Source organism: Manis javanica, chromosome 8 (genome assembly GCF_040802235.1).
Source record: "Manis javanica isolate MJ-LG chromosome 8, MJ_LKY, whole genome shotgun sequence".
NCBI classification, from domain to species: Eukaryota; Metazoa; Chordata; class Mammalia; order Pholidota; family Manidae; genus Manis; species Manis javanica.
Genome location: NC_133163.1, coordinates 44301490 through 44327786, shown reverse-complemented (window position 1 = coordinate 44327786; position 26297 = coordinate 44301490). Strand labels below are relative to the sequence as shown.

The following is a 26297-nucleotide window of genomic DNA, read 5'->3' as shown; positions in this document are numbered from 1 at the left end:
TCCTGAGGGTATCTGTAGCACTACAGCCTAAGACGAAGTTACAGTAACCAGTGCTTGACAGCAGCTAGTTACTGGGAAAAGGCAGAAACAACATGTCATGCCCGCCAAGTAAGAGACAGTGAACACCAGTGTTTTCTTCCATTTTAGCTCATGACTTCTCTGTAAAGTAGGCATTTATTACCCCCATCTAAGAGACAAGGAAATTAGACTTTGAGGTTCAAGAACCTGCGTCAGAGCACATAACTAATAAACAGCCCAACTGGGATGACAGCCAACACCAGCCATCAGATGGTTCTGCATCAGCAGTGTGAGTCAGCAGCTCCTCTGGAAGCTCTGTGAGTGCACATGCCTGGGCTCCACTTCTCGGGAGGGCAACCGCCCTCCACCTTGACTACCTCCCCAATTTTCTTCAGTGTACACTGTTTGCTCAAGAAGATAAGACTAAAGTTTCATTACCAGGAAAACCCCATTACCAGTGACCCCTGAATGAGGCACAATAAATGACATATTGACATATTTGACAAACTTAATCTTTGGAACTTGATCTATTCCTGGAGTCAAAAGACATGCTTATTGTACCTCACACCAGTCTTTACTTCCTCAATGGGAAAAATGACAGAGGTGAGCTCTAATATATGCGATCGCCGAAGATTTGTCAGACGCTCATAATGACTTCTTAGGTCAATGTTTTTTTTTTCTACCAGGTCACCAAGCCTGTGATTGTGCCTCTGAATCTTCTCCTTTTTCTCTTGATGCCGTTGTGCTCGAGTGTAAAGCTTCTGATTCTTTTCCTTGGTTTTGAGAAAGCCTTCAGAATCTAAAAGAAATAAATCACACCCAATAATTATCTCTACAAATAGTGCCTGGGTACTGCAGAACCCCGCCCGACAAGCCTGAGTGTTTTCCTGCAGGTCTCAACTGAAAGCAAAACCTCTATAAAATTAACCGGGAAATGTTCACTAAGGGAAACTGAGAGTTCAGTTCAAGCAGATATTACACACAAAGCAAAGGGGACCACCATTCAAATGACTGGATCTCCACTTAAAATCATCTTTAGTGAGAACCACTCAATGACTATCCTATCATTTTAAGTTTAGCTCAGGAAGTATCTGACTTCCTTACAGTAAGCATTAAAGAACAGCCACACTGGGCAGAAAAGATATCTAATTCAAGTTTGAAAAACTTACTGGCTATCTGATTTTCATCAGAACCTCTTGAGTTTGCCTTGGGCTACATTCAGAGAACCCTGGAATAATGTTATGGCAGGCATTCATGCAGAAAAAATATAGACCGAGAGCCCTGCAGAGATAGTGGACAGCAGCCCCCGGCAGGTGAAACCACCTACCGGGCCAGCTCCTGTTCTACGTCAGCAATTAAACTCCAGCAAAGGCAACAAAAGCCTGGTCACACAACCAAGAAAGGAGACAGACACTCACCCTGCCTGATTTATGTCCTTCTTATGGAGGAGCTCCTTTTAGGTTCTAGATAAAAAGACCTGCTAGCTGTGCTAGATTGTAGCTAGACTTTTCTAAAACAGCAAAAAGCTGTAAAATCTCAGATACCTAGGAACAACTAAGGAGGCTCAAAGAAGTTCAATATCAAGCTACTTTTCCAGGAAAGCCTCGATACATTTTACTTGATTATTTTGGTTTTCAACTGCCTAAATCAATCCCTTGATGGTCAGTTCCACAAGGTGTCCTGTCCTACAGTTCCTTAAATATAAGGCTTTCTTTTCATTTTCACTATCACAACCTATTAACTCTCACCCAAACTGCCTTGCTCTGGCTTGGCCACACCACACCCTCTTTTACTGTCTCAGTAAACTGTAGCCAACACTCAGCATTTCTGCACTGCCAGCCAATCAAATACAAACCAAACTCCTCAGCCTCCAGGTCACCTCCAAACTGGTGTTTATCCCACAGTTCCTTTTGCACACCCTTCACTCTAGCCTCTCTCAATTACTAGGTACTTCAATTCCTTTTCACAAGGTAGGATTACTTAAATAAATGCATGATGGATGGATACTGAGCCAGTCCTCATTCCCTAAATATCTCATCTCCATCTTGTTGGTCATATCAGTGTCTCTCCAGGAATGCTATTTGCTTCTATTCTGCAAATGTCCACATTTTACTTATTCAGCAAAGCCCCCCAACCATCCATAATTGCTCCCCAGACCTCTTGCTCCTTGCAAGTCTGTGGTATTGTGCATGTACCTCACCTACAGCACATAACTTAGTTCTTTATAACAGGTCCAACTGAAGTAGTCTCCTGACTAGAATATAACAAGCATGTAATAAATGTCTGATAGATGGTCCTCTTTGAGGACTACAGAACTAGGTGTTCTGCTGCAGGCATAAGGTCTCTTGTAGTTTTATTTCTCCTTAGATGCACCTCTTTACTATGCCTGCTCAATGTGACTGTCCTAAAAGTCAAGTCTCTGACGGGGAACCCTCCTACACTGTTGGTGGGAATGTAAATTAATTCAACCGTTGTGGAAAGCAGTATGGAGGTTCCTCAAAAACCTAAAAATAGAAATACCATTTGAACCAGGAATTCCACTCCTAGGAATTTAGCCATAGAAAACAATATACCTGATTTGAAAAGACATATGCACCCATTTTATCACAGCACTATTTACAATAGCCAAGGTGCGGAAGCAACTGAAGTGTTCATCAATAAATGAACGGATAAAGAAAATATAGTACACACACACAATGGAATATTATTCAGCCATAAAAAAAAAGAAATCCTATCATTTGCAAAAACATGGATGGAGCTAGAGGGTGTTATGCTCAGTGAAATAAGCCAGGTGGAGAAAGACAAGTACCAAAAGACTTCACTCATTTGTGGAGTATAACAACAAAGCAAAACTGAAGGAACAAAATAGTAGCAGACTCACAGACTCCAAGAAGGGACTAGCTGTTACCAAAGGGGAGCGGTTGGAGAGGATGGGTGGAGGGCAAAGGGGATTAAGGGACACTATAATTAGCTCTCACAATATAGTTAGGTCACGGGGAAGGCAGTACAGCATAGAGAAAGCAAGTAATGACTATAGCATCTTACTATGCTGATAGACAGTGACTGCAATGGGGGTGTGTGAGGACTTGATAATATGGGTAAATGTTGAAACCACAATGGTGTTCATGTGAAACCTTCATTAAGATTGTGTATCAACGATACTTTAATAAAAAAAAGTTAAGTCTCTGGTCCTGTCATACACTTACTTTTCAGCAAGCTCATGTGTTTGCATGATCTCTACTGGGCACTTTACAAGTGCTCAAATAATCTGTCTAGCCATGACCCTGTGCTATTTGGTGGAGAGTTTCCAACTTATTTTCATGGCCCTCAGAGGAGGCAGGAACTCATCACTAGTGCAGAATAGGAACTTAGAGTTTAGTCTGTTCTCTCCATGCCCTCTCCCCCTAAGCATGAAAACACTTTCCTTTAAATGCTATTTCTATAACCTACCCTTGCTTGTTTGAGTATGTAACTGACTGTTGCACAGTTCAATTCAACCGTGAATTTCATACAATCCAACTTCCTATCTATGCTGTATAATGTATCTGCATTATTCTGTATCAGGACACATTAAATCAAAAGATTCTGGAGAAATATTCATCTGCTCTACAGTTTATAATTTATGCCCTTTTCTGAATATATGTGGCATTACAACATCAAAGTTAAAAAAATATATTCGTATCTATTAGATACCAAGCTTTTAACCTGTAGACTTCAGTCCATGCATAGCTTCTGGAATACATTAATTCCCTTAAAATTGCTGCAAAATTTTCTGAGTCTCATTATAGGATGGCAACTAGTTTGCATTTATGTTCTAAAGTGCTTCTCAATCCTGGCAGGTCACGAGAACCACCCAGAGTAGGGCTATTTAAGTGTGGCCAATGAAGCTGGGCCCATTATTAAACCTTTACCAGTCAGACAAGAGAAGTACAGAAATAACAGAGTTAAGTTAGAAACTTTTTTCTTTGTCAAGGCAACCTGACATTGCCATGGCATCCGAGTGTGCAAATATTTTCCTAGTAAATAATTTTATTGTATCTTATGAAAGTATCAGTATCAGTTTATGACAGATTAGAAATTAAAGAGAAAAAAACTGGTCTTTTACTAGAGACAGTTTAAGAACCACTGACCCAGAACCCACACATGGCATTTTAATTTCCTAAATCCAGGGTGGATCCCAAGATTCTCTATATTTTAAAAAGTCACTAGGTGACTCTCATGATTTGTTGGGGACAGAAACCACTGTTACAGGGCCCACTGCTTTAGAATCATACCTTCTTTTCTGTGTGGTTCCTTTTTTGGGGGATTAGGAATGTGTTAAAATTTGAGTTGATTACCCTTAAATAGAATTCGTGCCTCATATCGAATTTACCGAGTATCATAATTCCTCCAGGTGGTAAAGATACCTCGAGACAAGTGCTGGGCATAGAATCCACAGGGCATAAATCTGCAAAGAAGTAAAAAGCTAACCTTTGCAAACAATATGGCTTCTCTCTCACTTACCAACTTTACATTTCCCTGTATGGCCCCGGAAGATGACTGGTTAGCCAGAGACGGGTAAGATTCCTCAAGGGAGGAACAACCTAAGACAGGCACAGTCGCAGGGGGGCCATCAGGTGAGAATTTGGGGATCAACAGAGGTGAGGCTCAGAACCTCACCCCCCCTGCTTTGAGAGAAATCTTCTGCATCCGTGGATGTCTTGCTGCCCTTGTCTAGCCTGGATTAATACTTAGTCCATAGGCACACACCTGATCATCTGATCATCTACATTTGCCTTCTTACAGCACTAAACTATGTTTTCTACCTTTATCTTGCATCTACCTACCACTTCAGCATTTTATTAAAAATAAAAATAATAATAATAATAGGAGAAATGTGGGATCAACATATAAATCAAGTACAAAAGTCAAACGAATATTCATATTTGACCTGATTGTTTATAGGTCATAATGCATGATCAAAACCGAAAGTTTCTGTGATGAATGCCCTTGTACTGTTCACCATGTAAGAATTTATTCACTATGTAAGAATTTGTTCACCATGTAAGAACTTGTTCGTTATGCTTCAGAAGATTGGAGACTGACGAGAATTAGGCTTGAGATGGATTAATGATTGTACATTGAGCGTTGACCCCCCTATACTGAATTTTATTGTGTGTTAGATCAATAAATATGAGAGATGCCCTCTCAAAAAAAAAAAAAAATTTGAGTTGATTAAAGTTTTAAGCCTGCTCCTCAGAGAAACACACAAGAGCATAGTAAATTCAGCAATTTCAGGAGGGTCACAAGCTGTGTGGTGGCAGACGCCTGGTGTGAACATGATGGGAGGACAGGGAAAGAGGGTGAGCCAGTGTTATGTAATGAGTCCCTACACTGCTATCAGACAGGGCCTTTGGAGAATGTATGCCAAATGCAGTGGGTAATCAGTTGTCTGCAGTTCTGAGCACCTTTTGACCATGCCACCCTGCATCATTAGCTTATTAAAACCTCTGCAACATTACATGAGTATTTTATTAGGCCAAACATTTTCAAAGGAAGCTTTTACACTATTACAACTACTATAAAATACTTGCTTCTGAAAGCAAAAAGTAGACAAGAAAGGGATTCACAAGGTATGATGACTAATTCTGAACTTCAAACATTGATCTTCAAAAATATAAGGAGCATTTCTGAGGATGCAGGATTTCTAAGAGGACTCAAATTTTCATAGCCACCCAGGATAAAGTATGAAATATACAAACATTGTGTAAGAATAATACAAATTAAAGTATGTGTGAGACTTACAAAGGAAGAAAAAGTCAGGATATTGTGCTTCTGGCATGAACTAATTGTTATCATAACTGAGTATCAAATAAGACAGACTCTGAGCTATGGCAAATGGGAAACATACATTCCTTAACTTTTTAAATTGAGGGGTGGTGTGGGGGTGGGGGTGGTGTGTGTGTGTGTTTGTTTCAAATACATAGGGGGAAAAAACCCTTATACAAATGTTTTACAAGGCGAGGAAGACAAGCAGTAAATTTTTTAGTCACTATGCTCCCCACTCCCCACCCCTCCTCTCTTCCTCTGTCTAGTTTATTAATCCCACAAATTCCACACAAGCCCCTTATGAGCTGGAAGAAGGGGAGCAAATTACTTACTTTTCTTCATTTCTTCATTTCCTTTATATATTGTTTGTTTCAGCTGTTCAATCCTCATCTTACAGGACATTATTTTCCATCTCTTAAAAAAAGTATGCAATAAATATCACAAACCATCTCTAATGGTTATTATGATTATCTACCTAGGATCACCACTTATCTTAAAAACATAATGAAAAGACCAATATAATAATATTTATTATACTGTTTTTGAAACTGTGGTGAATTACAAAGAAAAAAATGTTACTCATTTTAATATCAACTGCTAGGAAATTAAGAGAGAAGAAAAATCCACCTTGTTCTTACAAGTGTCAAAAAGCACAGAGAAAAATGTTGAAGGCTATTTTCTTAACCTGCTCTGTCCAATATGTAACTACTTGTCACATGTGGCTATTTAAAGGTCAATTAAAATTATATATTCTAAAACTTCAGTTTCTGCTCACACTAGCCACATGTCAAGTGTTCAACACCACATGGCTAAATGTCCACCACACTGGTCAGTGTAAATATAGAACATCTGCATCACCACAGGAGGCTCTATGGATGCACTGCTCTAACTCTTCATGCGAGTTGCTGAGGAGACCATTAACATCAAATTATCTTACTGATATGATAAGCAAATATTGCTTGCAAAATAATAAAAACTACAAAACAGAAGATTTTCTTTAAAAGTGTCTAACTCATGTACGATTTCTTGAAAACCTCATAAAACTATATAAAACATGAAACTGTCTTCTTATATTACCAGGATTTAGGCGCAACATCCCCCAACATGAATAAAAGATCAGAAAAATATGATCTAGTAGGTTGCTTAAAAGTATGATTATCCATTCTATAATGCCTCCATGGATCATTACAAACTTAAAACAATGCTCAAATACTTATGGTGTTTAACACTTGTCTGAGTAGTCTGATGGCATGAGATACAAAACATTACAGGGATGCTCCAGTGGGGTACACTCTAACCTCTGCAATGGGGAGACAGAGACATTTGCAAATAGATTCATGGGGACTGATGGATTCAGGAATCAACTGGCTCAGCAATGAAACATCTTCACTTTTAAAATGTATTAGTCTTTAAGAATTGATACTGAAGTTTCTGATAGAAAAACTACATTTTGTAAAGGGAATTTAGAAAAATGGGGATAAGATTCCTTATAACTAGTCTTCTATGATCTTTCTGCATACAATGTATTTCATTTCTGCAACATTCACAGCATAAGCAAAATCCATTTATACCACATACAAGTATTAATTAAAAATTATGAATGATGTTTATTGTGAAAAATATTAAATGTCACAGAAGAAAAAAGAAAATGATTGTTTTCCTGACTTCCTCTCATTCTTTAGTTGGAATCTCAAAGTCTGATATGTATCTTTTCAGATTTTTTAGAGTATGAATTTAAAACACATATACAAATTGAGTCAATACTTTACCCTAGCCTACTTTTTGCTTGCTTTTTCATTAAAAAATATCATTCTACATCAACATATAATCATGTTCGTTTTTAACAGCTAAACAGTACCATAATTATTTATCTCACCCTGACTGATGAACATACAGATTATTTATATATTAACTTTACTATCAGTGCTGCAGACAATCAGCTTCTTTATCCATAAATCTCTACATTCTTGTGCATTTTCCATTTTCTTAGAAGGAAAATTGCTGGACATACCACATGTACATTAAAAAGAACAAAACAAAAAAACCAACAAACCACCACCAAACTGTCCCCCAAATAAATACATCAATGTATACTCCCACCAACAGTGAATAAAAATTAAAATTAAACTCTCTTTATTTGCACATGTACTGATTTTTTCCCCAGTACATGTTCATTTTGCTTAAGGTCTTTAAATGTAGAACTTAAGCTTTTATGTACTCTGTCAAATGGTTTTCCTTCCTAGCTTCTAAATGTCTGCTCACATCCAGATTACATTAATACAGATTTTCTTATAATATTTTTATTAATTTACTTCTCACATTTAATCATTAATCTACCTAGAGTGTGTGTTTATGATGAGTAAACTTTTTCAGAAAGGACAGCTCATTATTCTTGTATTTCTATGTCAAATACCAGACTTCACAATTATCCTTTATGATGATTTATTCCATAATCATATGTCAATACCTGTTTTGGTATCTAGATGAAATAGTTCAGAAGCCCATACTACAAATATATTCAAACAGAGGACTGTCAAAACAATGATCAAAAATAAATTTAAAGTCAAAATTATTTTTTAAGTTCTACCAACTTAAAAACATGTAACCTCAAGTACAAAGAATATTAAATACTTCTAATAGCTTACCAACTGATCTGTTATCTGTTTTCCTTCCATAGCTTTTAACACTCTGTATGGAAAAGAGACAATAATAAATTTTGTGGAGTTCAAAAATGTAAAATCAACAACTTTTAAAAATAAGTTCTTAAAAGACTAGGAACAAGTCTAGGATACAGAGAAAGGGGAACTCTCCTACACTGCTGGTGGGAATGTTAAGCAAGTTCAACCATTGTGGAAAGCAGTATGGAGGTTCCTCAAAAAACTGAAAATAGAAATACCATTTGACCCGGGAATTCCACTCCTAGGAATTTACCCAAAGAATGCAAGTTCTCAGATTCAAAGACATATGCACCCCTATGTTTATCGCAGCACTATTTACAATAGCCAAGATATGGAGGCAACCTAAGTGTCCATCAGTAGATGAATGGATAAAGATGTGGTACATATACACAATGGAATACTATTCAGCCATAAGAAAGAAACAAATCCTACCATTTGCAACAACATGGATGGAGCTAGATGGTGTTATGCTCAGTGAAATAAGTCAGACAGAGAAAGACAAATACCAAATGATTTCCCTCATTTGTGGAGTGTAACAACGAAGCAAAACTAAAGGAACAAAATAGCAGCAGACTCACAGACTCCAAGAAGGGACTAATGGTTACCAAAAGGGAGGGGTATGGGAGGGCAGGTGGAGAGGGAGGGAGAAGGAGATTGAAGGGCGCACATGGCGTGTGTGGGGTCATGGGGAAGACAGTGTAGCTCAGAGAAGACAAATAGGGACTCTGTGGCATCTTACTACACTGACAGACAGTGACTGCAATGGGGTATGGGGGTGACTCGATAATAAGGGTGAGTGTAATAACCACATTATTTTTCTTGTGAAACCTTCCTAAGAGTGTATATCAACGATACCCTAGTAAAAAAAAAAAGATAAGTTCTTAGAAATGGCTGGAAATACCAAAGTGGGACTTAAGCATTTAAAAAATGTTTTCCAAGTTCCCTGTTTTCTGCAATTTTTTCTCACCATCTTTCTTTTGAATTTTTAATACTGACCAGAGCCTTTCTATAAATGTTCACAATAAACTCCCATAACTGCCATAGCCCTTGTCCTCAGTCATAATCGGTAATTTCCATCAGTCATCTTTAATAATGATAGTTAAAAGATAATTCATTATCTAAAATGCTATGATCAGTTCCCAAAGAAATGGTGCGAGCTAGCATCTGCAAAAATCTGTTCTGTGGGATGAAGCGTTCTGTGGAAAAAAATAAAAGTTTATGTGACCAAGTAAGTTAGATAAATGACTTAGTTAAATAAATCCAAGGAGGTCGCAGGGGGGCCATCAGGTGAGAAATTGGGGATCAACAGAGGTGAGGCTTAGAACCTCACCCCCCCTGTTTTGAGGGAAATCTTCTGCATCCGTGTATGTTTTGTTGCCCTTGTCTAGCTTGGATTAATACTTAGTCTATAAGCACAGACCTGATCATCTACATTTGCCCTCTTATAGCACTAAATTATGTTTTCTACCTTTATCTTGCATCAACCTACCACTGCAGCATTTTATTTAAAATAATAATAATAATAATAATAAGGGAGAAATGTGGGATTCACATATAAATCAAGTATAAAAATCAATGAATAATCATATCTGACTTGATTGTTTATAGTTCATGATGCGTGATCAAAACCGAAAGTTTCTGTGATATGACTGCCCTTGCACTGTTCACCATGTAAGAACTTATTCACTATGTAAGAACTTGTTCATTATGCTTCAGGAGATTGGAGACTGTTGAGAATTAGGCTTGGGGATGATTAATGATTGTGCATTGAGTACAGAATTTTATTGTTGTTAATAACCATTTGATCAATAATATGAGAGATGCCCTCTCAAAAAAATAAATAAATAAAATAAAATAAAATAAATCCAAGGAGGTTTCTCTAATGCAGGGCATCTCAGAAGATTTTTGTCTGCTCATAAATGCGTTAATCAGACCTGGAGTGTGTCTGGAGAACAATGACTGGGTCAGTTTGGGACAGAAGGATCCATAGGACTATTCTCAAATCCCCAGGGTGAGATTCATTAGGGGTGCTTGTTAATAACTCAGACTGCTGGGCTTCCCCCCAGATCTACTGAATCAGAATATCTAAGCAAAGGATTCCACGACTGCATTTTAAACCATTAAGTCAGTTACTGAGTTTTGATATAGATGACCTGCAGACTATGTTTTGCAAAAAAAAAACTGATACAGAGGAAGGTAAATGGAAGCAACGGTGTCCTACAGGAGCCACCATCACTAATTTAAGTCTCATATGCCTACTGTCCTGGACCCAGTTGTCACATATCAGGGCCAGGGGTTTGATTCACACATCTGAACAGTAGTCTCAGAGTACCTGCTGTGTAGTGTGGGCTCTGAGTCTGATATCAAGATTTTCTAGAAACTTGATAATCTCTATTTTGTTTCCCCTAGGTGCACTGTTCTTCCACCCTTTGAGATTGCACTCTAAATTCCCTAAGTTAGCAATCCATGCATCTGCATACCACAGCACTGAATTAAACCACATGGCAACTAGATAACCTCTGTTAATTAAAAAGCAAAACGAAAACTCACTCTTTTTGAAATTCTTCTTGTTTGCTCTTAAGTTGATTTAATCTTTCCTTCTTGTCTATAAACCTGTAAGAAAAAGATGTTTATTTAGATGTTCATTTTTTTTCAGTTCAAAGAGAGTATGCAAATTCCTGAGAGAAATTATTTCTGTAGATCGTCTGGAAATGTCACTGTACTGAAAGTAAATACACATCTTCTCCATGGGATATACACAGCTGCTTACCATTTGGTTATTTTAAAACTAAGTTCAAACTCTCAGCTTTAAAATTTTTTCATGAGTTTATAAAATATGTCTATAGTTCCCTCCCCCTGGTCCCCCTGGCCCCATTAAATTATCCTCCCAAACAGGCAAATCAAAGCACTCAAGTGAATTTGAGTTCAAGGAAATTGAGGTTTCCTTTATAAAAATAATTTAAATTAGCAGGCTTGATTTAATTCTGCTCACCTATAAATGATACTTAGTAAAAGTTAAAAAAGAAGGGCATCACATTGCTGTTCATTTTCTCTATCAGTCTTCCACCCTTTTCCTTATCATTTTCTTCCTGCTATCATCTTATTGAATTTTAGTTTGCGTTTTTTTTGCAGTTTATGATGGAAACTTAGATCATTGATTTTAAGCTTCTCCCGTTTTAATATAACCATATAAAGCTATAAATTTCCCACTAAGCATTGCCTTAGCTAAACCTAAAACTTATGATAGGCTATTTTATCATTTAGTTTGAAATTTCTGATTTTCCTTAAAATTCCTTCCTTGACCTGTCAGCTATTTAGAAGTACTTCGTTTAATTTTCAGATATATGGGCCTTTCTAGGTAACTTACTATTTTCTACTTTAATTCTGATGAGGTCCCAGAATATATTGATATTTCAATCTTTCGACTTCAGTGTGTTTCACGGCCTTGCATACAGTGTGCCTTCATGAAATCTCCATAAGCACCCGGGAGAACGTGCACCTTACAGGTGGTGGGTATGGTGTCCTATAAATCCCAGCTAGCTGAAGGTGGCTAACAGACCTTCTAGATCTGTGCTGTTCAAAATGGTAGCCATCAGTCACATGTGCTACTGAGTACTTCAATTGGCTTGTTGCTTAGTAAGAATTTGGGTAAAAAAAAATTGTATGAGGAGCATGATATGAACTGATCTTGAACTGAGCTAACAGTGGCTCACTATTTTCAAAGAAACAGTGGTAGTGCCACAGGCTACTCTAACAGAGTATTCAAGATTAAGCTTTTGGCTATCTCCTGATTCCTAGCTTAAATGAAAACAATTTAACAGACCATGACAGCCTTAGGAATCTCTTCCTTAAAAGAATCCAGACATAGAAAGTATCTCTAAAAGAGTATTTCTATAACCTCATCTTTGAAACATACCCAAAGACATCTACTTCTTAACAGAAGGGATAAAATGGTCTAATCATGACCCTATCATTTAATAGTCACTGAAAATGCACAATATATAAAGCAAAAAATCAAATCAGTTAATATTACATAGGGCAGAATTACATACTTCTAATTTATGACATTTTAAGTTAAATAAAACATCCAGCTCCTCAGTTGCACTAACAAAACCATAATGGCTGCGTACAACCAGTGACTGCCTGACCGGACAGCGCAGACACAGACTGTCACAGCAGATGTAGCACTGCAATGGCTGGGAAGGTGGTAACTGCAGTGAACAGTATTAGAAAACTCAGAAACCAACATGGAATGCAGACAAACCCACAATTCACCAATTAATTTATCATGCCTCTACTATGTGCCTGCACCTGTAACAAAGCATCTTCCAGAATATAAGAAATCTTGAACATATTGCTTGTTATCTATTTCCATTTCCTTGTATCAAAAATGAGAAACTAGTGTGATATTTACTTCTGCCTCACTGAAGCAGTGTGGCGGTTCATGTTCCAATAACCTGCAAGAGATAACAAACTCTCAAGACTTGTCAAACCATGCAAACCAAGGACTGACATGGAGGAGAAAATCTTGCTTTTAGAGGCTATCAAAGTTCTCTTGCCAGATCTGTTGTAAAAATGCCACTTTGCACTAAAACAAATTGGGATGACAAACAACTCTACCCAGCTTTGTACCAAGCTAGTTGTTCTCTTTCACTTTGTGTAAAAGAAAAAAAGTTTAAAACATAAACATACAAATGACGGCAGGAATATAAACAGAAGATAAAAAATCCCCACCCTACTAAAGACTTCATGAGTAATGTTATTCTTCATGAAGGAAATTAAAAACAGGTGGTGTTAACTATGTTAAACAGATAATATCAAGGAGTGCGGCTGGGTCAGCATTTCACCTGCTCATCAGCACACTCATCCAGTCTCTGCATTATCCGTCCCACCACTCCTAGAAACAGACAAAAAATTCATTCCACAATTCTGTGCTTTCCCAGTATGATTGTCAGGAAGTGTAAATGATGACCAGTCATTGTAGTCAAACCAGACTTAATGATACATATTTTACCTTAAAAAAAAAAAGAAGGGGGAAAGAATATTTTATGTACTGCCTTTCAAATTGGGTTTATCACAAAAAATACCTTGTATCTCTTTCCATGTCAGAACATATAGATCAGTCTCATTCTTTAAAGTACTTGGAACTTCAATGAATGGACATCACATAATTTATATCAAGCACTGATGAACACTTCCAAATTTTCCTTTTTAAACTGGGAGAGAAAACATAAGAAATATACAATGCTATAAATGAATATCCAAATGCACAAATGTTCATAAGCTTTTAGGTTTCTATATAAGAAATTCCAATAAGGAAAATTTATTTTCTGCAATTGCTGCAGCAAATGTTTACAAATAAAACTCTGCAATTAACTTTGTTTCCTCTGAATCACTTCACGTAATTTACAATCCCACCAACAGTTGAGTAACAGAGCCTGTTTTTTCACACTTTCCACAAATACTGCATATTTCTCTTCAGTTTTTGCTGGTCTGATTGGCCTCCCACCTCTTTGCCCCCAAAATCGATCATTCATAGTTCACTTACCTGCCTTTATTTATTTCACTATTAGAAATGTTGAAAGCCTTTTCCTACCTTATTAGCTGTTTTCTTTTCTTATTTCCATTTATGTCCTTTTGTTCATTTTGCTATAGGTTTTTATAGGGCTTATTTATTAGGAAAATTAGCCATTTCTATCTCATACATCTTGAAATTATATTTTTCAGTCTGCTTTGTGACTATTTATGTTTCTGCTCTATAAAATTTTCCAAACTTTTTTGCAGACATGGTTATCAAGTATTTTGCTGTTGTTTAGAGAGTCTAGTTTTATATTATTTTTGGAAAGGAATCTGCCAGTGAAGCTGTACAATGCACCATAGCTTTTACAACACTATTTCTTATATTTTCTCTCCCAGTTTAAAAAGGATTTCTACATTACTTACCAAATTCTTCATACTTATGATTTTTTCCCCCTAAAGAAGTGCTTCCTTAAACTGATTGTAGACTAAATTCTTCTATGATTTTGCAACTGATTTTTTTCCATTAAAAAAGTACTCCCTTAAATTGACTTTCAAGTGGCCCCTCTGCAATGGAGACGATGAGAACTAGAGCAGGTGGTTGCCCAGCATGGGGGTGGTACAAGAGGCAGTGCAGGCTTTCAGGGGGACCGCCAAGGAGTCACGCCTGCCTGGGGAGACTGGAGGATGGCCTTGTTGGCACTGGTATGGGAAGGAAGGCATTACACACAGGGGAAATCCTGATGTTTCACAAGGTAAGCCAATCTGTCTTGCACCAAAGCATTTCAACATACCAAGTGGAATACCAGTGACAGGAGTGTGTTGTTAATGAAGTTATCAGCACCTTTCATAAAATAACTAATCCCTCCATCTGACTGCCCAGTCCTTTCCCTCAACTGAAGGGTCTATGTTTACTTTATGCCTAGGGTTATGGCAATAGAAAAGTCTGAGAAACACTAGTAATGAATTTTAAGAAAGGCAATAATAATAATAATAATAATCTTTCAAATATGCAATTGAGGGCCTTAAAATATATTAAACCCCTTGAATGAGTTATTGCAGGTTAAGGAAAGAAATCAGAGATGAGGAAGGAAGATTTGTGTTTGAAGGTGGTAATCTCATCAGTCTATCTCATCAGGTTATCTCATCAGGTAATCTCAATAGCAAAAACTGGGAACAACTTTTTTCCCAAAGGAGAATGATTTATCAAATGGCACTATATTTCCATAAAAGACATTAAAATATTTTTGTAGCTAAAGATATGAGTATGTGTTTATGAGATGCTGGGTTTAGAAAAAAACCCACATGAGTAAGAATAAGGCTGAAAGGAAATATAACACAATATTAACATAGCCATGAGAATATGGATAAAATCTGTTTCCTTCTTTAGGTATTGCTATAATACCTAAAGTATTATGTTTTTAACAATAATCATATATACTTTTATAATCAGAAAAAGACACCATTCAATTAAATTTCTCATGCTCCCCTTTGAGAATCATATCCTATAAAAAATACACACAATCACCTAAAAGCATCTAAAGTTCTTAGGTCTCTTGAGACGTATTATATTCCTTAGGTTCCTTAAGCCCAATGGGGGAAAAATGAGCCCTGAGTTTTTGGGTCAGTGGTGGGGGACTTTCCCCATCTCTCATTTGGATACAGGTTTGGTAAAAGAGTTGATGATTTTTGCTTCCAGAAATAAGGCAGTGACACTTCTCAGGTCAGGAGAGCACAGCAGTCTCCCTATACAGAGATGATTATTGAGCTAATTATTTCTTGAACTAGGATACTAACATGGTAAGAATTACTAACCATCAAATTTTTCTTCTCTACATTGTTTAGGCCCACAAGGGTATAATGTTTATGGACAAGTACAATGAGAAAAAACATGGTTCCTGCCAGGACGGTCCTTCTATCTTAGAATATTTATGAGAAAACATAGTAAAAACATACTCCACTGGAAGGAAAGAAGGTTAACTCATTAATAGAAAACAGAAACAAAGCACTGTTCAGCTTCTTCACAAATATATGGGAATAATGCTTTCCTACTTGGTTATAGGGATTAAGATAAATGTGAAAGTATCAGCACAAACTTAGCACATTTACACTCTAGTTTCTCTTTTCATTGCAATGAATGATTTGTCCTTCATCTCACTAATGTATTAAACTAAGCTAGGTAGATAGATAGAGAGATCGATCTAGAAGTGAATTGAAGAACTAGCACAGCCTAGGAGTAAGTAAGGCACAACTACTCTGAGTTTCCTCATTTTAAAATAGGTTACTGACTCATAGGTTTGTGGCAGGGAATGGAACAAGTGAAGTAATAATGTGAAGCTTTTTATAAATTCTAAAAAGTATAATGGTAAGAGTAGCCAGTTACATTGATCAAAAACAAAAGGTGTATTTTCCTAGCAGATCTGAAGGTAATGGTGTAAACACAACTAATAAGCTGCATGGGATGGGAGCTGAGACCCTCCCAAAGGACATAATCAAACAGCAGATAAACTCTTGTCTAAAGATGGAAAGTTTTGCTACCTGAAGAGCTTTTGTTCTGCTGTATGGGATATACCAATATGTGTGAGAAGTGACTTCTCAAGATAAAAGATTTTTAAAGGCTACGGTGGCTGACAACCAGAAAGATATTGGAGGGAAAAGAGATCTAAACAGTAATTTCTTCAACACTGGCTGTGTATTCCCTTTGAAATCTTCAGTAACATCTAAATTTCTTGTTCATCTTTCATTCCAACACTCAATTTGTTTAGTGCCCTTATTTCTGTTTCCTGGTAAAAGCATAATCATGCATTTTAAAAGGCTAATCAGTGAAGGTAAAGCTGCAACATTTCTGAAAACATACTTATAAAAGCAATATCCATATTTTCATAAAATGTCTTTCTGAAGAACAAAGCTGGGGGTACCATGCTCCCTATCTTCAAGCTGTACTCCAAAGGTACAGTGATCAGAACAGTTTGGTACTGGCACAAGAACAGACCCGTAGATCAACGGAACAGAATAGAGAGCCCAGATATGAACCCACACACATAAGGTCAATTATTATACAATAAAGGAGCCATGAATATACAATGGGGAAAAAGTCTCGTCAACAACTGGTGTTGGGAAAACTGGGCAGCTATATGCAAGAGAATGAAACTGGATTACTGTCTAACTCCATACACGAAAGTAAACTCGAAATGGATTAAAGAACTAAACGTAAGACACGAAACCATAAAATTCTTAGAAGCAAGCATAGGCAAAAATCTCTTGAACATAAATATGAGAAATTTTTTCCTGAATGCATCTCCTCAGGCAAGGGAAACAAAATAAAAAATGAACAAGTGGGACTACATCAAACCAAAAAGCTTCTGTACAGCAAAGGATGCCATCAACAAAACAAGAAGGAACCTACAGTATGAGAGAATATATTCATAAATGATTTATCCAATAAGGGGTTAACATCCAAAACATATAAAGAACTCATACAACTCAATACCAAAAAAACAAATAATCTGATTAAAAAATGGGCAGAGGACCTGAACAGACATTTCTCCAAAGAAATAGAAATGGCCAACAGACACACGAAAAGATGCTCCACATCACTGATCATCAGGGAAAGGCAAATCAAAACCACAGTGAGATGTCACCTCACACCAGTTAGAATGGCCACCAACCAAAAGACAAGAATAACAAATGTTGGCGAGGGTGTGGAGAAAAGGGAGCCCTCCTACACTGCTGGTGGGAATGTCAATTGGTGCAGGCACTGTGGAAATCAGTATGAGGAATGATTTGAAAAGACATATGCACCCCTATGTTTATCACTGTATTATTTACAATAGCCAAGTTATGGAAGCAACCAGTGTCCATCAATAGATGAATGGATAAAGAAGATGTGGTACACATACACAATGGAGTATTAGGCAGCCATAAAAAAAGAAACAGATCCTGCTATTTGTGATAACATGGATGGACTCAGAGGGTATTATGCTAAGAGAAACAAGCCAGGCAGAGAAAGGCAAATACCATATGATTTCAGTTATTTGTGGAATATAAAGACAAAGGAAAACAGAATGAACAAAATAGCAGAAGGCTCATACACACTGAGAAGTAACTGGTGGTTACTGCTGGGGAGGGGCTGGGGTTGGTGGGTGGAGAGGGGGAGGGGATAAAAGGGCACAAAAATTCTCAATCATAATATAAGTTGGTCACAGGGATGGTAGCACAGCATGGAGAATATAGCCAATGATTTTGTAACATCTTCCTATGCTGACAGGTGTAACTGCACTAATGGGAGTGAGGATTTAATGATGTGGGTAACTGCTGAACGACTGTGTTGTATACCTGAAACCAATGTAAGATTGCATATCAACTATATTTCAATGAAAAAAAATGCGTCTTTCTTTTTGATCCACACTTTGAACGGTTTCTAAATGAGCAGGCAGATTTTCGTCAGTGCTTTAATTTCTGAGTATCCTTGGGTATGTTCCCTCTCTCATTCCGACACCTATCATAAACTGGTAACCGTTTTCTCTCCAATTTTGAATGGAAAGATTACTTAACTTGTCAGTTGTCTATTGGCTAACAGAGCTACTTTTGGTGTCGGGAAAATGTACAACCTAGAAAATTATGTTCCTGTTAGAAGCTTGCAATTTTAAAATGTTCACCAGTACAAAATCCAAGGAAGATTGCATTGGATCTCTTAACATCTGCTTAATATCATTCCTCTTCATCTCTTAAAGAAGCACACAAGTTAATGGGCAGATGAAAAGGCAGAGAAGAAAGTATTGTTTTAGGACTGGGGCCAAGGTTTCAATGAGGACAAGACAGTGTTGGTGAGGATATCAAGGTTATAAGGAAGTTTACCCACTGAACAGTAACAAAAAAGTGAAGAGTTTACATATTTTTCAATCCATTTGCCAATGTCATATTGGCCACAAAGTTATATAAAAACACATATTCCCTTCTTAGGAGTCAAACTAATTACTGTGAGATAGATTTGTTTGTTAATATCCAATTTTCTTAAACTGCTAAGCCATTAAAACTTGTATACTCAGCTAACCTACCAATGAAACCTGGAAAAATACATGTACAAGAACTTTGATATCCCTCTTTATATTTAAGATCCATGTAGGCACAGCTAATTTGGCTAGTTTACTGAAAAGGATCAGAGACTAAACAAGGGGTTTTAAACTGTGCTGTAAGCTTCCATATTTTATTTCCAAGTTGTTTTCTACAGTTAGTGAGGGCCTATTTATAAAGTACAAGGAAAAAGTCTGAAAGCAATGCACAGAATACAAAATTTTTCATTTTGTATTTCTTTTTCACAGTAGGCTATCTCACAATCAACCTTTGACCCATGCAATTTAAGGCCTGTTTGTAGTCAGTATAAATCCTTGAACAAAGAGACGTGACTTACTCCTCTGTAACTTGCCAGAGTATTTTATGCAGGTAGTTGTGCCCAAGGAGAGCTCATTAAAAATGATTTGGCTATAGGAACAGTGGTCCTGGGTCTCAAGAGATTCTTACATCCTACTAGACACTGAGCACTGTTCTGAAAATGAAGAAAACAAACTCCTTTTCTTAAGGAATACACGGTTCAGAAAAGATAAATGGAAAGTGAAGCTGTTTGAGCAGACCATTGTGGCAGTCCTCATCCCTGAACCCTAATATTTATTTTTAAATGTTGAATGTTTCTGGTGTTTGTTCTTCATTTTTCTGCTTGGCCAGAAATAGAAATCCACTATAACACACTCCTCTTCTGAAAATTAACTTTAAATGCTCAGATTTAGCAAGGAATTTAGAGCTCACTTTTTTAAGTTGTATGGCCTTTGCTATTTCTTTAACAACATGCCTACTATGTGCCACCCACTGCTGCTGGACCCAGCACTGGTAATCTGACTGAACAATACTGGAATTCATGCCTTCGTGGAACTATATTCAGGATGTTGGTATCTTCCTCAAAAAAATACTACATACCAAGCTCAGTGCCATGGAAGAATTTAAGGTTTTGATAAAAAATAACAGGAGAAAAGAGGGAAGTGGGAACCGACAAGGTGCCAACCAGGAGGCAAAGTGTTCCAGGCAGAGTGAACAACAAAGGAAAAGGCCCAATGGTGGGAAAGTTTCATGTATTTAGGGATTTGGGAAAAGGCTTCCCTGACGATGGAGCAGAGAGTATGAGGAAGCGGGGAGCGTGGACTGAGCTTATTTTCTGAGTGCTGGACATCATGCTAAGTACTTTACTGGACACTCTTATGTAATCACTACCAGAAACCAATGAAGTTAGAGATCCCAGCATTTTCAAAATGAAATAAAAAAGCACATAAAAGTTTAAGAAACTTGTTTAAAATCACATAGGAAGTGGTGGAGCTTTGATTCAATTCCATGCAGCATGAATCCAAAGCCCACATTTTAAACTCAACCTTACGGCCAAAGTTAGGAAGGTAAGCAGTAGACAAATCACATGGGGCTACACATGCCAAAGGAAGGAGCACGAATTTTAATGCCCTGGGAAGCCATTGAAAGGTTTAAGCAAAACAGTGACATTATCTGATTTACTTCTGCTACTGTGGCTGCTGTGTGGAGGCCACAAGGAGGGTGGGGAGGAGTTAGATGGGTCAAAGAAAGGAAACCAGTAAGTATCCAGGAGAGAAATGATGGTGGTCTGGACTAGAAGTGGACAGATTTAAGATCAATTGTGGGACAGACAAATTAGACTTGCCAATGATCTGAACACACACAACAAGAAAAAAGTAAAAGTCTAGGATACCTTCCAGGTTTCTGACTTTAGCAACAAATGAATCATGATGGGTAATAATGAAACGGTGCAGAATAAGACTAATCTGGGAAGTAAGAGTAAATTCATTCAATTATTCGACAAATCTTTATTAAACATCTTTGTGAGGATACTGCAGAGTACAAAGCTCATCAAAGTCTTACCCTCATACAGCTTACATCATTGGAATGGGGGACAAGTTGATATGTATACTATGCGATGGTGGTGAGTGCTATGGGAGACAATAGAGCACATTAAGTGGCAAAGGAGGTTACCATTTTCACTGAATGGTCAGAAAGAATTTCTCTAATGTGTGAGCAGAGGCCTAAAGGAAGCAAAGGGAGGAGCTGTGAAGATTTCTGGGAGAAGAGTTCCTGGTAGTCAGAATAAGACTGCAATGGCTTTGAAGCAGAAGTACTCTGGGTTTGTTTGCAGATGGGCAAGGGGACCAGGATGGTACTGTAGAAAAGATAAGGGAACAATAACAGAAGAACAGAGGAGGAACTTTGGTTAAAGACTCTGGCTTTTTTTATTTTGGGAAAAACAGAAAACCCTGGAAGATCTAAACAGATGCATGGAGGGTTACACTGGCTGCAATATGGAAATTATACTCTGAGGGAGCAAGGGTGGAAAGCAGAGACTCAAGACAATAATAGCCAGGTGGATCAGACCAGAAAGTGGTGAAAGAGTCAAATCTGGGATAGGTTTGGAAAAGCAGATAGGATCTGTTTAATGAGATTAGAGATGGTGAAATTAAGAAAGGAGTCAAGGAAGCCTGGAATGAGGGATGAACACACAAGGAACAGATTTATGATGGAAAATCATGAGTTTAGTTTGTCATATTAAAATGGAGATACTTATTACAAATTTAAACACAGATGTTGAGTAGGCAGCTGTTTTCTGGAGTTCAGAGAGGTCTGGGTTGGAGATACAAGTCTGGCAGTCTTCAGCACATAGGTGGTATTTAAATCATGGGAATGGATCTAGGAAAAAGTATAGATAGAGGGTCCAGAACTGAATCTTTGATAAATTCCATGAATTAGACATTTCCATCTCATACCTGATATTCTAATAATGAAACAATTGGTTTAATTTTTAAAACTATCACATTACACAGCAGTTCCTAAAGTCATCATGTACAGCTATAGACACAGCAATGAACTAAAAAGTTTATATCATACAAATCTCCTCAAAAAGAGAAAGACACGAGCTCCATTCATGATTAGAGAAATACTAGGAATCCAAAACGTTTCCAAATATAATGGTGATACAATCCAGTGATTAAGTTCATGTTATACAGATCCAGGCTGTCTGGATTTGAATACTATACTTATTATCTACACTTATTATTTGTGTGACCCAGGACAAGGAACTTACTGTGCAGTTTCCTCAGTAATAAGTTAGAGATAATAGCTTTTGACTTGTTGTAAATGAAAACCTGAACTTTTGCACTAGAAAAGTTAGCTATCTTAGTATCACGGACGCTGTTATTTAAACAAAAGTTGGGAGTGAGAGACCCTGCAGTTAATCACACTATTATTTTCAACTATCTTAAAGAAGGACTTGGCAATTACCTACCTATCTGGATTTTAAAACAGGGACAAAACATGTCCCTAAATTCAATTCTCTTAACTAAGGGCTTGCAGCACCCAGTCCAGAGTTTAAAACAAAGCCAAACATCCCCCAATTCCTTGGCATCCAAAACAATCCTTGGAGGCAGAGGGGAAAAACAGAGTAACTAGCTAGTCCTAATTCACACATTAGAGTCAACATGACTGATAACAAGATCCACCTGTGATACAGGCTACCACGGCCCGCATCCTTCTTAACCAGTTACTTCTCTTCTTGTTTCTCTCCTAAAGAAAGAATGTGCTTTCTATCTCCTGTTCCCTAGCACCCAGGGCGACGTGGGGTCAGCCTGCTTTCGGTGGGCTGGGAAACGGCGACCTTCCCTCAGCTGGCCCCCACCCGGACCCTGTCCCCTGAGGGCAAAACAGCTACCCCTCCCCCATCTCCCTTCCCCTCGCGGGGCTCCGGGGCTCAGACTCGGGCCCCAAGTTCCGCCCGCCGCCCGCCCAGCCGGAGGCGGCCCCGGGGTCAGAAACAATGGGGCCGTGGCGGCGGCCGTACCTCTCCCGGTCGCGGCCGTCGAAGTAGACGAAATCACCGCTCTGGACGCACTTGGCGCAGGTCAGCCGCCGGCGGGTGGTGTTACACAAGGGACATCGCTCGACCGCCACGTACAGTCCCTCCGCGTCGTCCACCGAATCCTCCAGGTCTCGGGCGAGCGGCTGCGGCCCGCAGCCAGGAGCCTCCGGCGCCCGGGCTCCCTTCCCACTGGGAGACGCCATGATGGCCCGAGAGCAGAGCCAGTCACGTGGGATTTTGTTTTCAACCAGGTGCATCCTGGGCGAGGAGGAGGGGCCGGAGGCGGCACCGGGAGGGCGGGCGGGGGTCCGGGCGCGCCCTAGCCCAGCCTCCCGGTCCCTTCCTGCGGCCCGCAGCTTCCCCGCGCGATCGGCGTTGTTGCTTTTCCCCACTGCCGCCGGGCCTCTTGGCCCAAAGCCGGGCGAATTATACTAGAGGAGCGAGTCAGCCAAATAAAATGTCATCATTCGATCGATCATGCTAAAACTATAAGTTAATGCCCCAGACTTGTGCAAGAAATAGTAGTACGATGCTCTAAGGATTCTGGGGAAACGGACTGGAACAAAACAAGGGAATTTCTTTAATTCGCTATGAATGCTTTTAAATTTGGCTAAAACTACAGCAAAAAAAAAAAAAACGAGTGAGTGGGCTCAGGTTTGGAGAGAGCTTAATTTTGGCTCACCCACCTCCTTAATAGTTGTGTGATTTAGGGCAAATGCTTAAATGTGTTATCTGTTAAATGGAGATAATCACAGTACCTACCTAACACGTTAGAATTAAGAAGTAAACATGTTTAATGGCAATCTGATAGTAATTTACCGATAACGGCTAACTAGTGTAAACAGCCGTACTAAACGTGCAAATCAAAGTTGTATCTTTTTGAAAAGTGAATTTTAAATTAATGTCCAACGTTGCTCCTCTACTCTGGGCCATGCTGAGAAAGAATCTAAACTAGGTAAAATTTAACCTAGACAGGTAGATTACTCCAGATTTCTTTTTGTAGGAGTAAATAGGGTGGGTCGGAGGGCTGTTAGTAAATAATGTTTGAATATGCCTCTAAACCACAGAAGGAAAAAAAGAAAAGTGGGTTTATAGGTCAAATTATCTAGACCAGTGATTCTCAAGGATTATTTTGGTGGTCAGTTGATCGCCCTAAATCCTCTCTAGCTGGGACTTCTCTCCCAAGTTCCATACTCAAGGATTCACAACTGCCTACTAGCATAAAGTGACATACTGTAGCCACCATGAACTCAGCATTTCAGAAATTGAACTCTCCCACCCCACAAATGTTTCCTCAATTTGGTAAAAGATGTAACCACTGACCACTTGGACACAAGAGCTCCTCCCCTCCCTGTTAACCCTCACATCTCTATCAAATGCTGATGATGCTGAAGTAGGTCTTGAATCTGAATGCTTTGCTCTATCCACTTAGTCCTATCCTGACTATTTTAATACAATTACATAGTATCATAAAAGTCAAAAAAAGGAAAAACAAAAGCAAAAATTCCCCAAAATGTTTTCAAAATAGAATTTACACTAAACCTGAATGGTTCCTGTAAGCTTAAGATTTATTTTTAAGTGAGAAATAATTTTCTCTGATCATTTAAAACAAAAGGATATTTAGGGGTGGAGCCAAGATGGCAGCGTGAGTAGAGCAGCAGAAATCTCCCAAAACCACATATATCTATGAAAATATAACAAAGACAACTCTTCCTAGAATAAAGACCAGAGGACACAGGACAAAATCCAGACCACATACACACCTGCGAGAACCCAGTGCTCGCAAAGGGGGTAAGATACAAACCCCGGCCTGGTGGGACCTGAGAGCCCCTCCCCCCAGCTCCCCACAGGAGGAGAGGAGTCAGAGAGGGAGGGAGAGGGAGCCCAGGACTGCTGAACACCCAGCCCCAGCCATCCAGACCAGAGCCCAGACACAGTGCATGTGCAGGGCCCTGGATACTGCGGAAACAGGGCAGCAAGAACAGTGAGCAGGTAACGGAGGCCGGCACTGGAGGACAAAAGAAAAGTGAGTGGCCATTTTTTTTTTGTTGTTGTTGTTGTTTTGTTGTGGTGTGTGCGTTTTGGAAGTCTTAAAGGGACAGGGACCCCAATACTAGGGAAACAAGACAGCAAGACTGGCAAGCGGGTATCAGAGGCCGGAGCCAGAGAACAAAAGAAAAGTGAGTGGCCATTTTTTGTTGTTGTTGTTGTTTTGTTGTGGTGAGTACTTTTTGGAAGTCTTAAAGGGACAGGGACCCCAATACTAGGGAAACAGGGCAGCAAGACCGGCGAGTGGGTATCAGAGGCCAGCGCTGGAGAACAAAAGAAAAGTGAGTGGCCATTTTTTTTTTTTTTGGTTGTTGTTGTTTTGTTATGGCAAGCGCTTTTTGGAAGTCTTAAAGGAATAGGGACTCCAATACTAGGGAAACAGGGCAGCAAGACAAGTGAGCAGGTGCCTGAGGCTGGCGCCAGAGAATAAAGAAAAACAAGCAGCCATTTTTTTTTTTTTTTGTGGTCGTCGTTTCGTTTTGGCAGGTGCTTCTTGGAAGTCTTAAAGGGGCAGGGTGGGACACTTAGTCCAGAGGTAGGGAACTCAGAGATCTCTGGGCACTCTAATCCCCTGGGTTGCAGGGAACACGGAGGCCCCTTACGGAGATAAACAGCCTCCCTGCCACTCCCCGTCCAACGCGACTCCACCACTTTGGAGCAGCAGCCTGAGCCAGGCCACGCGCACAGTAACAGCGGAGATAAACTCCATAGCAGCCGGGCAGGAAGCAGAAGCCCTGTCTACGCACAGCTACCCAGCACAAGCCACTAGAGGTCGCTGTTCTCCAAGGAGAGAAAGGCCACAAACCAACAAGAAGAGAAGTTCTTCCAGCCCTCACTCATCCAAGCTCTGCAAACTAGTCCTATCACCATGAAAAGACAAAATTACAGGCAAACCAAGATCACAGAGACACCAGAGAAGGAGGCAGACCTAACCAGTCTTCCTGACAAAGAATTCAAAATAAAAACCATAAACATGCTGACAGACATGTAGAGAAATACGGAAGAGAAATGGGATGAAGTCCGAAGGGAGATCACAGATGCCAGAAAGGAGATTACAGAAATGAAACAAACTCTGGAAGGATTTATAAGCAGAATGGATAAGATGCAAGAGGCCATTGATGGAATTGAAACCAGAGAACAGGAACGCATAGAAGCTGACATAGAGAGAGATAAAAGGATCTGCAGGAATGAAACAATATTAAGAGAACTGTGTGACCAATCCAGAAGGAACAATATCCGTATTATAGGGGTACTAGAAGAAGAAGAGAGAGGAAAAGGGATGGAAAGTATCTTGGAAGAAATAACTGCTG

General features: G+C 38.9%; 1 protein-coding gene across 3 annotated transcripts in view; it reads right to left on the bottom strand.

Moving 5' to 3' along the window:
* The window catches only part of ATG14 (autophagy related 14), a 38323-nt gene extending 15134 nt beyond the window's left edge, over window positions 1-23189 (bottom strand). For 2 of the 3 annotated variants that reach the window (XR_005060776.2, XM_017655629.3), the window contains exons 1-5: window positions 22921-23189; window positions 11055-11117; window positions 8472-8514; window positions 6159-6240; window positions 580-817 (exon numbers count right to left, since the gene is read on the bottom strand). Coding sequence is in view for 2 of the 3 variants with exons in the window: in XM_017655629.3 (XP_017511118.3) it covers window positions 580-817; window positions 6159-6240; window positions 8472-8514; window positions 11055-11117; window positions 22921-23141 (647 nt within the window). In the remaining variant the exon portion in view is untranslated. Of the gene's footprint in view, window positions 1-579; window positions 818-6158; window positions 6241-8471; window positions 8515-11054; window positions 11118-13351; window positions 13722-22920 lie in introns of those variants that run through there. The other variant, XM_037016397.2, reaches the window with a different exon arrangement.
* Window positions 23190-26297: the final 3108 nt, after the last annotated feature.